Source organism: Topomyia yanbarensis, chromosome 3 (assembly GCF_030247195.1).
Source record: "Topomyia yanbarensis strain Yona2022 chromosome 3, ASM3024719v1, whole genome shotgun sequence".
In the NCBI taxonomy this organism is placed as follows: Eukaryota; Metazoa; Arthropoda; class Insecta; order Diptera; family Culicidae; genus Topomyia; species Topomyia yanbarensis.
Genome location: NC_080672.1, coordinates 393,178,332 through 393,193,540, shown reverse-complemented (window position 1 = coordinate 393,193,540; position 15,209 = coordinate 393,178,332). Strand labels below are relative to the sequence as shown.

Below are 15,209 nucleotides of genomic sequence, written 5' to 3'. Positions count from 1 at the left end.
GGAGCGTGTTTGTGTGCTATTGGTTGGGATTTATCTGCTCGCCAGATGGCGCTTCAGAAAACAATGTGTTTTTCTCCTATTTCGTTGAAAGTCGCAGCAACGCGCGATGGGTTATGGATAAAAATCAAAACAAAAGTTGTAAAAACACAATTGTTGTCGTTTGAGCATCTCAATGAAAACTAACAAAAAGCTGTCATGCCACCATTATGATTATTTTCGATGCTCTACACGACAACACTGATATTAGTTTGCGCAGTGCTTCCGATTTTCGATAACATGGTCGGATTTGCCCCACCTTACCCTATGCCATTTTGAAATTAATTAACGCTCAAGTATTGGTAATTTGAAATTCCAAAGCATCAGGTGCCACTATCATTATCATCATCATATTTTCTAATCTACTCTAATCTACTAATACAACAAAATTGTTATGTACGCTTCTCACACCAGTGTGTTATATGAGACGGTTTTGGAATGCGAAACAAGCGCAAAGTAAGCAAAGTGGAAAGCTATGTACCGGAAATCCCCTATGATGCTTCCCATCGAACTTTTCTCCTCTCGTTACGAACTCGTCGATTAATAATTGATTCCTTAACGCTAGCTTGTATACTTTTACGGAACAACTTTCGCTTTTCGTTGGCAAGTTGATTGCGGAAAGTTTGTTCGTTTCACGAAATTAAGCCCACCGGTAATGCTCCAATCGGTGACCGGAAGTGGCAATGACGATGCTGCACAGTGATTTCCAACAAGGATGGAGAGCATCACAGTCAAATTAAAATTGACTGCCCAAAGCTACGCCGTCGTCCTGCGTGATGGAGTAGTCTACATTTTCTACCCACTCGGAACAGTGACGAATGTCGTTCTGAACCGGCGGAGTCAACCATAAATCATGCCCCGAAATCACTTGAGCCTTTCGGTCCGCGCTCGTTCGTTTGAGGGTTAATAAATCATCTCCCCCAGGCCACTTACTTCAGTAATTCAATTACAGCAACGGACTGACTGAATTATTAGTCCGGCATCTTCCGTACACTCAAAGAGATGACTGGAATGATGACAATTTGTATCCGGTGAGGGGACTTGTGTAAATTATTATTGTATCCTGGCGAAACGGGAGCCGTTTTGAGTTCTACTAGAGACAACATCTAGCACAGGTCTCAGGAGATATGCTCTATAAATAACTATACACTCGACTGTTCTCGTTCCTGTGTGTATGGTTTATACACTTCTACGTATTGAGATAGTAGAATCTTGGGCTTATCCAGTCCAGGCCAATTTCTACTACGTCACGCACGGAACTCTGCTAATGACGACCGAAAGTGCAATCTGCCGGGACCGACATAATACGTGCAACCGGAGGGAGGGGAAAGTGCAATTTCATTCTGCTGGTAGCTCAGACGACGGGTGCACTACCGACCAGCTGCCAGTGACCGGCTGATTGCCTTTGTTTTATATTATCAATTAAGTAGAATACTCATGATAATAGCACACTTCTATGGACCCCTTTTTCAACCGAAGATAGCTTCTGTGAGGTGCGGTGGTGAGCTGGGTGTGGATGGCTGCGGTGACATCGGCGGTTCCGTGATAATGCACAATGGGGAAAACCGATGACAACACTCGTGTGTCTCGGGCATCATCACCCGATACTGTCAATGCTGTTTATGAGAGAGAGGAAGAGCATATTGTGATGCTATTCGAAGAGGCTCATTCCATTAGGCACTGCCAAAACAAAATCATTACGTGGTATCGAACATCGAATTTTTCAGACAAATTTATTAAATCTGATTAGGTTAAAGCAACCGATGGCAGCACTGTTCCGGCGTAAACAAACGAGAGTAAAACAAATAATTTCCTGCTTTTCAGAACTTTCCTGCAACTAACTGTAACGGTCCTATTACTAGTTAGTCAAGTTTTATTTTAACTAAAATTGCATTTAACCCAACAATTATGGATGTTTTCAAATGATTTTGTTTATAAACACCTCGAGCATAAAACAGATGTGAAAAAATATCAGAAATAAATCTAAAATAGATTTGAGCAAATTGACAACTCATTTTTTAAACATTTTTGTTCGACGAATATCAGCAATTCTGAAGCCTTGCAGATAAAATTGTAAATCACATTTACAGTGCCATGGGTTTTCGTTTACAAATCATGGATATACATTTCGACTTTGTCTCATCAGTATCTGTCAGAACCGTCTTGGTCACCAGTTTAATGCTAAACTTAAAAAAAAAACAAACAACTGGTCACGAGTGAAGTCCCGGAAGCACATAACTCGATATTTAGTCGTCAATTAGTGTGGACGTGTTTTGCATTCGCTCCCGGTATCGCGCGCTAAAGTTTGTTTAATTTTAATTTCACCAAGCGCCTCGTGCTAAAGTTTGTTTTGTTTCAATTTGACCGCGCGCCGCGTGCTAAAGTTTGTTTTGTTTTAAGTGACCGATTTTAAAAAAAGTGCGAACGATAATAAAATGAACTGCGAAATTTGTGCCTTGGACGCCTCTGCGGATTCGATTCTGTGGACGTGTGTTGGATGCCCAAGGAAGTATCATGCAGCTTGCATTGGCGTGACCGTGCAGCGGGGATCACTAAGGAGAAAGGACAGGAGATTGGTTGATGTCAACTCGTACATACTGCCATGCTGCGACTCGTGTCAGGAACTACTACATGGGAAAATTGCTTTCAACGGACTCGCCGAGCAGCAAAAACTTCTGGAAAAACAAATACGGGAGAATACTGAAGTGATTCATCAACTAACATTTCAGCAAAACAAGCCGGACCTAGTACATGAGGCACTCGAAGGCCTAGAAATACTTCTCACTACTGTTAAACAGGAATTGATTGCAATCAACAAAAATAGTAGTCTAGCCGGCAGTGTTATTGCAATAAAAAACCACGTTACCTCTCTGCTTGACACAGCAATTAAGTCAACATCAGATAGTGTATACGAATCGTTAAAAACAGTTACTTCGGAATTATCCGCTGATTTGCGTGACATGAACGCGGAAATAAGTCAGCTTAGTCAGCTGTCTTTAGACACAGCCAACAGTAATCCTCCAAATTCCACCCTAGGATACGAGATTCTCGACGAGTCGGTCTCAGTTGCCCTCAATGAAAACAAAAGCACCAGGCAACTACGGTCGTCACATGAATCAACGTTGCTGCCAGAAATTCTCAACGAGGTTAAAGCGATGTCAGCATATGTAGGGTGATGTGCCTATTATGGCAGTAGAGCCTATTGTGACCCTATTTCGTACCCCTTGGTTTAGAACCAAGCATATGAGATAATGACACTATCGATTTGGCTAAAACAGGTGAGAAAAAATAAGCTCAAGTTTTATTCTTTATTTGTTGTGCACATATGTATTTAGAACTATCCTCTAAATCCAACTTTTAATTAAAACAAAATCACCTTATTGAAATATCTACTAATCCGTCTCACTCACGTAGTGAACCGAAACTGGATGCAACGGCGCTTAGCAAAATACACTTTTACGAGCCAGCATTTACCGCCTCATACCTCGTTGTTCAAGCACAAATATACTAAACATTGCACTGATACATACCTTTATTTTAGCTGGAGAACCTTTTTACGATAATTTCACTTTAAAATCACTCGTCAAACACTAGAATAGGCCTAGTGTTATAATAGGATAAAACTAAATACGGGGGTTCCTATTATTGGCATGTTTTCCTGATACACTATCACAATCAAAACCAACTTTTTGTATCCATCATACAGAAAAGAATCACCAGTGCGGCCAAACCAAAACATGAACTTGTAAATATAATGTAATGCAATTTCAGGTATAAGCAATCAATTACTTCAAGTTATTCAACTAATTGTTGATTGCAGATATTTTATTTTCATCTGCACATACAATTCGGATCGGGAGACAGCAATGTGTGATTTGAAACTTGTCATTCCAGTTGCTAACCTTCGAATGGTTTTTTTCTGCGTGCGCAATTCTGGGCGCTCTTCTACTAACAGCTGATGAGTATCATTGATGTGCGTGATGTTTACGTTTGTTTTGATCGGCTGAAAAAAGCAGAATGATTCGTTTTAAAAATTACTCGTTGGCGTCCATGATCTGGATACCTAGTTAGAATCGACGCAAATGGAATATGAGGCATTGCGTTTCAACTAGATTGTTTTTCGATGAGGTGGAAATTGGCACACCCATGAGGCGATAATTGGATCGTTGAGGTGGGAATAGATGCACAGAATGGAACATTTATTTTCATTTATGCTGAAAATTGAGGCAATTCTGCTAAATAAGCATTATATAGATGTTTAAGAAACAGTACACTGACACTTTATTCTGAGAAAGGTTATAGATAATATGGCTTCTTTTAAAATTGTTCAAAAAATAGTGCGACCCTCTCCCTAATGGTGCCAAAATAGGCTCATCACCCTATATGCGAATAATAAGACCGCGCAATTGCTATCGCCGAATGACTCACGCCCCAGTTTGGAAATTGAATTAAATAACGCTATTAACTCAGGATGGCGTTTCTTGGGCACAAAAAAAGTATGGAAAGCTGACTGGAGTGAGTACGATGCGCGAGAAATAAATCGATTGAATCAACAAAAACAGGCGGATAAGGCTAGAAGGCGTAAAAAGAAACAAATATTTAGAAACCGGAATACTAATATTAAAAACAACAACAACAACAATATTTTTCCACCTGATCGGAGACCCCCTGCAACAATAAACGATCGTTATTATGGCCCGCCGGCCAATTTTTCCAATCGCAACTTTTTTAATCGTGCCAGTAGCTCCAGTCATAACCAAAACCGTCATCCCAATCATAGCTGCAACACGAATTTTCTACCACCGGATAGAGTGCTTCTTGCAGCAGCCAAGGATCGTTTTTCCGGCCTACCTACAAATTATATTCCATCGATTCAATTTACACGAGGCGAGATTTTGAATCCCTACCCAGCACGTGATACATCAAGATCATCGCAACAATTAAATGCAGTAAATACGGAATGTTCGCCATCATCATCACCGTGTGAGGCATGCCGCTTTCAACATTCGTGTTTTCGGTAGTTTCGACACTTTCCTTAGAAGAAGAAAAAGACGAGTTTGCTGTTGAGCACAGTGTTTTCCAAGAATTAGATAATGATGGTAGACTTTCCAATACAAAAAAGACTGCGACAGAATTATTAATGTATTGTCAAAATTTTAATAGGATGAAAAGTCCAGCCAAAATGGCAGAAATTCATAAACGTATATTAGGTTCGTCATTTTTGGTTATATTAGGAACTGAAACTAGCTGGGACGATAGCGTAAAAAGTGAAGAAATTTTCGGCAGTGGTTTTAACGTATTCAGAGACGATCGAAATCTTCACGAATCTCAAAAGAAGTCTGGCGGGGGAGTCCTTGTGGGTATTTCGGCTCAATTTAATTCAGAAATTCTAGTCACAGTGAAGTTTAAGGAATTTGAACATGTGTGGGTTAAATCAAACATTGCCGGCGAAATGCATGTTTTTGCCTCTGTATATTTCCCGCCAGAGCATGCTAATATAACATCGTACGAAGCTTTTTTCCAAATTGCTGAACAAATTTTATCTGAACTCCCAGCCGAGGTTAAAGTTCACATTTACGGAGACTTTAACCAACGCAACGCAGATTTTATTCCGGACTCTGAAAACGAACATATTTTAATCCCAGTCGTGGGAGAAAACGAAACATTGCAGTATATTTTCGACAAAACTGCTAGCATAGGACTAAATCAAATAAATCACGTAAAAAATCGACAGAATTGCTATCTCGATCTTTTATTTACAAACATTCAGGAAGACTTCTGTGTATCTGAATCTCTAACTCCTTTGTGGAAAAATGAAGCATTTCATACTGCTATTGAATTTTCCTTATTCATCCATGAAATTCAAAAACCCAGCGATTGTGACTTTGAAGAAGTCTTTGAATACCATAAAGCCAATTATGACAATATCAGGCGGAAGCTAAGTAATGTCGACTGGCAAAATAGCCTTAGAAATGAAGAAAATATTGTAACCGCAGTGGACGTATTTTACAAAATTATTTTCAAAATAATTTATGAAGAGGTGCCTATTAAGAAAAAAAGACGACACGGCAACTCGAAGCATCCCGTTTGGTATAATAGACAAATTAAGAGTTTGAAAAATAGGAAGCAAAAAGCCCATAAGCTATATAAGAAAAACCAAAATAATGAGGACTTGGAAAAATATTTCGACATTTGCGATAAACTAAATATGGCCATAGATTCTGCACTTGCGGATTATAATTCAAAAACGGAACAGCAGATCAAATCTTGTCCAAAGAATTTTTTCAATTACGTCAAAACTAAATTAAAATCAGACAATTTCCCATCAACAATGCACTTGGATGACAACGTACGTGATAACTCGGAAGAAATCTGCAACCTATTTGCAACATTCTTCCAAGAAATATATACGACTTTTTCTGAACAAGACCGTGATCGCGATTACTTCGCTTTTCTTCCCGATTTTCCTTTGGATATTAGTGTCAATCATGTCATAGTGGAAGACATTTTCAATTCTCTAAAACATTTAGATGTATCAAAAGGTTCTGACCCTGATGGAATCCCACCATTATTTATGAAAAACCTAGCAACCGAGTTAACTGCCCCATTGTTCTGGCTGTTTAATATGTCTTTGCAATCTGGACAGTTCCCTAAAATATGGAAAAAATCTTTTTTAGTGCCTATATATAAATCTGGCAAAAAATCTGACGTACGTAATTATCGTGGTATAGCCATAATCTCCTGTATTCCGAAACTTTTCGAATCAATCATTAACAAAAAAATATTTCTTCAAATAAAAAACAGAATTTCCAACCTCCAGCATGGCTTCTTCAAAGGTCGTTCGACCTCAACAAACTTACTAGAATTTATTAATTATACACTGATTGCAATGGATAATGGAAACTACGTGGAGGCACTTTATACAGACTTTAGTAAAGCATTTGATCGCATTGACATCCCAATGTTACTTTATAAATTGACAAAGATCGGCATTGAGCCTGGGCTACTTACATGGTTAGAATCATATCTCTCCGAACATCAGCAAATAATTAAATTTAAAGGAAAGCAATCTAATCCAATTAAAGTCACCTCAGGAGTTCCACAAGGCTCTCATTTAGGCCCTCTATTGTTTATTTTATACGTGAACGATATCTCCTTCATTCTCAAAAAACTGAAAATACTAATTTATGCGGACGATATGAAACTTTATTTGGAGATAAGAAATGCCGAGGATATTAATACATTTCAAAACGAAATACAAATTTTCCACATGTGGTGTCAAAAAAGCCTCTTACAACTGAACGTGAAAAAGTGTAATTCAATAACCTTTAGTAGAAAACGACAAACACCGAATGTTGAGATTACCTTAGGAAATCAGACTGTAGTCAAATGTGAAAGAATTAGGGATTTAGGTGTTATATTAGATTCAAAGTTAAATTTTATTGATCATTATAACACAATTATACACAAAGCTAACAACATGCTCAGTTTTATAAAACGCTTTAGCTATCATTTTGAAGATCCTTATACAATAAAAATATTATATATTGCATATGTTAGGTCGATATTGGAATATTGCAGTATTATTTGGTGCCCTTTTTCAAGCAGACATGAAGAACGAATAGAATCGGTACAAAAACAGTTTTTATTATTTGCCCTTCGTAAATTAGGATGGACAGCATTCCCTCTGCCATCTTATGAAGCACGCTGCTTGCTTATCAATATTCAAACATTAAAGGAGCGTCGCGAGTTTGCAATGCTCTCATTCATTAATAATATTGTTTCGCATCGTATCGATTCAGCTGAAATTTTATCCAAATTGAACTTTTATGCACCTTCACGACAGCTACGAAATCGAAGTATATTTTCAATAACTCCTTTTCGCACAAACTATGCAAAATATAGCCCCATAAATCGAATGATGTCTATTTATAATCACTATTGCGACTCAATTGATTTTACAATGTCTAAACTGAAACTAAAGCAATATTTTATACACAAAAGAAATTCTAACGCGTAAGAGGATGATTCAGTAAAAGCCGAAATTGCTTCATTTATACTAAATTCACGAAATATACACATTAGTAATTAAGGAAATCTGTAGTCTACATCGATTGACGAAATAAATAAATAAATAAATAAATAAACATAAGTTCTGATTCTCATTAGCATAGAGAATAGTGAAATCGAAATATTGGTCCGCTAACAAGCCAGTGCGTTTACTACATTACTCCTTAAGGAGCAAATTGGATTCAAACTATTTTGTGCGTAAAAGGAAAAAACACAAATAACAGACGTTTTCAAGGCAAAGTTTACACAGGTTTTTAAATAAATTTCATGCCAGCCTAAATGTCTGTTATCTGTGCTACTACTGTTATAAGTCAAAGTTTTGCGTTTCGACTTCGTCTCATCAATATCTAGCAGTATTGACATGACCGCCAGATATCACAAAATGGTTTGAATCTAATTTTCTCCTGTGAGAATAATATAGCAAAGATATCATGACTGTTTCACATGATTTCAAAGCTGCTTAGCTCATCCGAGGTGTATGTCGAATGATGCAGGATTTTATAACAGCAGCTCTAATTGATGCACAAGAAGCCATCCTTTTTTATCTTTTCACTATTGCATTGGCTGATTTTATTAAGCTTGTTTTAAACTTTAAAATATTTTCGAATAGCACCCTAACCTCCATATTTATCTCTTTCTTCTGTCAACAACAATAATATTGTAATAATGTATCGGAATGTTTGATTGTAACTTTGTTACCTACTGTCATTATATTATTCTTGAACCCTTTGAATCAAGTTTGGGAGGTAGTATATTTTCGTTACCCTAACATCCTCAACTAACAACCCTATTACGTTATCGTCTAGGTTCCACCAGGTGAAAAATTCAGTGTATTTAAATACCCAACAAATAAGCCATTTATCACACCATGAATATTACATTCACCGATCCAGCACAACCAACCTTTTTATCCCAATTCCAAACAAAAATATCGCATCATCACACAAACAAACAAACTTGGCCTCCCCTTTTGTTGCCAATAGAGATAAAAAAAACCGCACACCCCCTTTTTATCTTCACATCTTCACTTCCACTCTCTTTCCCACATTCTGCAAATAATCATATATGTGTGCCCACACCCGTCGTCCACCAAACAAACAAAAAATAAACAAACCCAGCGGCCTCGGAAGTGCCGAACTGTCCCTTCTGCAAACGCTCGCTCTGAGCTCATCCGGCGAGTCGAAATGTTGTAGCTCGACATCCGATAGCAAAGATTCAACTCATACACCTCCTGCATGGCGAACCGATTGCTCCCGGTAAGTGTCCACCAACTCTTCCCGAAAAAACCGTTATTTATTCTTTTCATTTCAATTATACATAATTCTAGTTTCGTGAATTTGTTTGTTTGCTGGTTTATCTGTTTGTTTGTTCTATTATTGCTTGCGTTCAAGCGAAGAACCGGTGCTTCCGTAGAGCAGTCGGATTCTTCCACGAAACATTTCTAATTGGCGGATTTTTTTCCGTGCTTTACGCTGCTTGTTGAATGTTTTTGCCTTTCTCAATAGTTTCAACTTAGCTGTTGCGAGTTATTGTAGATTGTTCCCGTTAATTGGCAAGAAGGCCCAATCATGAGTTTATCACTGCTTTTGCATCCTTTTTAAGGCTGTGAACCGTTTGGCGAAATTTTTAACTTTTGGTAAAAATTTGACATTTCGAAAGTTATTTGCAAAATAACCCTGCTCTTGAGCATTGTTAAAATTGACAGTGCCATAGCGAAGATTACATACTAAAAAGACAGATATCTCTTTCCTTTCCCCATACAAACGAGGAGCGACAGATGTTACAGCGCCTCTATTGGAGGAAGGTAGGAAGCTTAATGTAAAAGTGTTTATGTATGTGTGCATCACTATGGGAAGTACTAGCTTTACCCGCAAGTGGTGTTGCTGTTACTATCTCCAGATTCAGAACAGAGTTGCCAGTCTTCTTGATATGCAGTCAAATGGTTTGCCCATGATGCAGAATAAAAAGGTGAAAACATTTTCTGTGTTTAATGGAGGTTGTCTATATTTTTCAATAGAGAAAGAAAAGGATAGAAGTGAAAACAAAAACGTGTTGAGTTAAGATTTGTTTGAGTTATTTTTTGATGTGGATGTTTATGTTTCGAGACTGTCATACTTAATGTCATACTTACAAGAAAAAAAAACTAATTTTAAAATATCGGCAAATAATCACACCAACACATGATTATCGCAGCTGTCAATTTTAAATAACTATCCAAATATCAACATTTGAAGCGTTGGTACTCTCTCGGTTAAATTTTACAATTCGAGAGAAAATAACTTTCGAACTGTCAAATTTTGACTAAACGTTAAAAGTGTTTTACAGCCTAAGTGTAGGGTAAATGTACTATAATTCGCCCCCTAAAACATTTGTTTGCGGAAAAACTTTAAATTTCAACAATTTTGAATTGCTCCAACTAATTTTATTTTATCATTCTCATCACGTATCATATAGTATCCAATAATCCTGAATAAAAGTGATTTAAAACATTAAATTAACGAAAAAATAACAATATTCTAAATCAAGATGTGTTTCAATTTTCGTCCCCCTAAATTTAATCTTCGCCCCCCTGTTGCTCTATTCTTCGCCCTCGTGCGCCCACGCACAATTTCACGAATTCTATCATGCTATAATATCACAGAATTGGTAATAGTGAAAAGATTAGGCAAATCCAGATTATATTTTCAAAAACTATCAAACAATCTTCTATGGGATTTCTTATCTTTATGGGACTGATTTACGATCATGCGCAGAGCATGCCTAGCGCTCTTCATCGTTCGCGCCCGGATTAAGCAAAATCTCGAGCGGGAATGCTCGCGAGAAACCCAAGCTTTCATCTAGTATGTAGGGCATATCCAGGAAGTTTTTCTCGCAAAGTCTCGTGTGCTTTGTTATCTCGCAAGCGTGAAATGCGTTGAAGAGCACACGCGAGTGTGGATGCACGAAGAGCATGGACTACTAATGGCATATTCGTTTTTGACAGTGTACTACACCGGTGTAGTCGGTGCTACACTCATTCAAACTTGGGTGTAATCAGTCTATCTTTTTCTTTGCACTACACCGGTGTAGCACCAAGAAAAAACGAAAACGCCATAAGAGTGTTCTCGATATTTTGCGCGAACAAGGAAGGCGATGTACGCGCCAACGAACGAGAATAGCAACGTGCAAAAACGAACAAACTATTCGTTAACTAAATAGCATTACTAGAAAAATACTCTAAATGCTAGAAAAATCAAGACACCCCAAGGCTTCTCACTACATTTTCGTAGCTGCACAGGATTAAAAATTTATTTACTTCCGGTTTTGCAGCAGATGCAATGGATACATAAATTAATATGTCAAGCATATGTTTTAAAAATCATTTTGGAATTATCAACGATATTCTTTATGTAAATCATGAATGAAACAGATATTTTTTGGTAGTTGATTTGGGGCAACAATTTCAATTTCTTTCAAATATTTCGAATATGCCCAAAATGACTACAGATGTTCACTTAAATTAAAAGGATATATGTGTAGATATAAAAATCGAAACAATAACTATTCTTTTGTCTTTCTTATCGTTATACGCAAAACTACTCCATGTGCAATGGAATACCCAATACACATGAGACAATTATACGTAGAGCGGCAGTATAAGTTCTTAAGGATGTTTTTATAAATTATTATAAATATTCAAGCAGTAGAACCAACATTATAGCGTATTTCACTATTCCCCAATGAGGTCCCGGGTATATACTAGAAACTTTGCACGTGATTATCTCGAAATCATGTTTTTCCAAAAATGTCTTTGCTGTGACTACGATTGCCGAAAATGTTTGCAACCGATGTTAAATTTCTTTTTTTAAATTGTTTGTAATTTAACTGTCGTGTCCTTGAATGATTCCATTTTTTCGTCAAAATTTTCATATTAATGTTATGAATTTCTTAAAAAAAATCTCAGTGATAATAGAAAAATAGTGGATTTTTTAGAAAAATCGTCCCCGTTCGCAAAAATAAAAAAATTACAATGCATAGTTCAAGGACACCACAAGTGCCTGTACTTATGATTTTTTTTTGTTCTTATGTTTTCAATTGAGCTGTTATACAACAATCGTAGTCACGGCAAATCTCTTAGAGAAAACGCGCTTTTTTGGAAATGGTTATAACTTCGACAATTAGCGTGGATGTACCAATAGTCGAATACTCAAGGAAAACTTTTGCTAAAAATCGATGAATAGACCTATTGGCAATGTTAATACATTAAACGAAAGCTTTCAATCCCTACTTCATAGGAAAAGTATAAAGATTGTTTAGTAACCAATTTATGTATTCAAAACCGCTTGTACCACTATATCCACTAATCGATAAAAAAATATTTGTTGATGGTTGGTACCTTAGTTAGGCGTATAATCCACTACTGAAACTATTGGTGCACCTCAACTATAGGAGCACCCACCCTATTAATATTTATTCATGTTCACAAGTGGGTTTTGCAAAATAGACATTGTACTACGCTAGACGTATATTAGGTATTCGATATAAATATGGCTACATACCTTCATAAAATTTCAAATTTTTTCCTTTCGTCCTGCACCTCAATATATATAACCCCTCAATCACTGACAGAAACTCCGTTGTATTTGTTTTCAATAAGGCTTTCCAAACGAATTAATTTTTGGCTTGTTTCTCTATAAACTATGAAAAAAATGAATGGAGAGGTTGTATTTTGATAGGTTTTGTCTTCCTTACAGAGAAAACCTATAAACCTGCTCGGTGCTGTTTAGAATCCGAATATCATGAATATATATTCGTAAAAAACCAAACATTACGTTTGTAAAAGGTTTTCTAATTATTATTGATATAGTTTAATTGAATTGTTAATAACATATTTTAGAAATCGAAAACAACTGCGCGGGATTCAAAGATAAATTGCAGAATCTGACTGTCTTCACTGCAACTGAATAGGTAGAGAGCAGACTAGGGGCGCTCTTATTTTTCCAGTATAAAAAGAAGTACTTTCATTTAGTTACCAAGTAGTTTATCCGTTTTTACTCGGTTTAGAGATGTTGACTTTAGAAAGAGTGAATAGCTCTGAAAATAGCGAAAAGCGAAGCGAAAACAGGTTATGATATTTTAGAAATTTGTCTATTTCAGCCGTCTATATTACTTTCTAGAACATCAAAAATCGCTTGAAGCTCCATAATAGAAGTTGTGGTGAAAAAACTGTTTTTGAGGGTCTTTCACAAATAAATCCTTGTATCTCGAAAACTAAAAGTTTCCGAAAGAAATCTTCCTGGTAAGTTTTTCTGCAACATTATTGAAGTGAGTATTTTTCTATCTGAATTATTGAAGAAAATAAATTTCGTAACTCACTATTAAGGAGATTAGTCAACGATCCGATGTGATTGAAAGAAAGATCGGAGAAATTTCCTCAAAGACATCACATGGCTACAATCAATAGTCTACTTTGGGACAACTGTGGAACGGGGTGAAGATAGAAACCCACACGAAAAAAAGAACGCTATATGGGATTTCGCCAGGGGCAAAGATTAGAATTGAGTTTCATCTTGCGTTAATTTTCGCCACTTTTTAAAATTGTTCAAACTTAATTAAATAAAGGTAATAATCGCGGATGTGCGTTGACATGTATTCCTGCAATGCTCAAAAACATTACTATCGAAAATTCTAACGCTTACTCACAAAATTTATATAACTTTCCCCGCGATAAAAAATTGTCACCTTTTTTAGTTTTCAGGAAAATAAGTGGTCTACAGGTATTACTTTATTTACGATTAAAAGTACGTTATGAAATATTTTTGTTTAAATTAGGGCAATTTGCACATTTTATTCGTCTTAGTTTGTTTTTCAATAATAGTCGAAAGCGGAGGTCCAGATCGTAAAGCAGATAGAATTATTTGTAATTGTTCTACAAGGGGGGCGAAAATTAGGGAGGGGGCGAAGAATGATACTTCTACCCTACTTAAAGGTAGAACAAAAGAGCTGCTGACGAGTAGGTTAACTTTTCGGCTGTTTTAGTCGTTGATTACTAGATGAGAAGCACAGGCGGCTCCTGCCCGTTAGCGAGAAAGGGAGAGGCAATGCTTGCTGACGAAGCATAACTTATTCACTATTTAGCAGCTGGGATTCTTAATTATCAGCATATGTACATTGTACAACCAACATTAAAAATAGGAAAGTGCCCCTGGTCGTGGGCCAGATTTTGTTTATTGTCCATAAACTTTGTTTCGTTCATTTGAATGCAAAGTTCTACATACCGTTAGAAAGGTATGACAAACACCCAACTTCCCTTGGTTCTGAGCTTGAGTTTGTGAGCTTGTATGACCACCCCTGGTTGCATACTCCGTTATTGATGGGGATTAGCTGAAACTGCATAAAGACTTAACAGATGATATTGAGGAATTCCACGAAGATCAGTCCAAAAATCTCCAAAATCGTGACTGACCATCTTATATTCCGATGAAACTTTGCAGGTTTCACCGGCATGGAAGACTAAACATTTCCACAATCAATAAAATTATTTCGACTTAAGCGCATTTTTTTAAAGGGCGTAGATGTTTCTACGTGCATTATTTTTAATTTTTTTGTTCGGTAATTTTATTTTTCACAAAAACAAAAATTTATGTTTAAATTGCAAAAAAAAACATTTTTTCAAATTTTTTATATTTTGTCAATAAAAACATAAAAGAAACCTGTTTTAATCCACCTAGCGGTGCAATTGTGCCTTTCTCAATCATGAACACGTGAATGTTTGCGTTGTTTATATTCATTAAAAGCTTTCAAATGAATATATTACATTTTATTATTATACATGACATGACAAATATACAAGAAAAAATCACTATTCGAGTTCTAAAATTTTGTAAAAGAAAAAACAGCTACATTAATATTAAATTGAAAAAAGGTGCGAAATCGGCAGCCCCAAAAAGTCGATTTTCCTAAAAAAAAAATTTCGAGATAACATAAAATCTCGACGTTTCATGCATTTTAAAGATGTTTGGCATCAAAAACGAATTTGATTTCTGAAATTTCATGGGGTCCCCCCTTTGAAAAAAAATTTAGTTCCGGCTTATATGGGAATTTCATATGTGACCGGATGGATT

General features: G+C 36.5%; 1 protein-coding gene across 20 annotated transcripts in view; it reads left to right on the top strand.

Annotated features, from left to right (window-relative positions):
* LOC131694238 (potassium channel subfamily T member 2) overlaps window positions 1–15,209 on the top strand; it is a 510,796-nt gene that overhangs the window by 435,621 nt on the left and 59,966 nt on the right. For 17 of the 20 annotated variants that reach the window (XM_058982768.1, XM_058982767.1, XM_058982776.1 and 14 more), the window contains one exon: window positions 9,225–9,362. The exons of the other annotated variants lie outside the window; for them this stretch is intronic. In XM_058982768.1, the coding sequence (XP_058838751.1) occupies window positions 9,225–9,362 (138 nt within the window). The remainder of the gene's footprint in view (window positions 1–9,224; window positions 9,363–15,209) is intronic. 20 annotated transcript variants of the gene reach the window in all.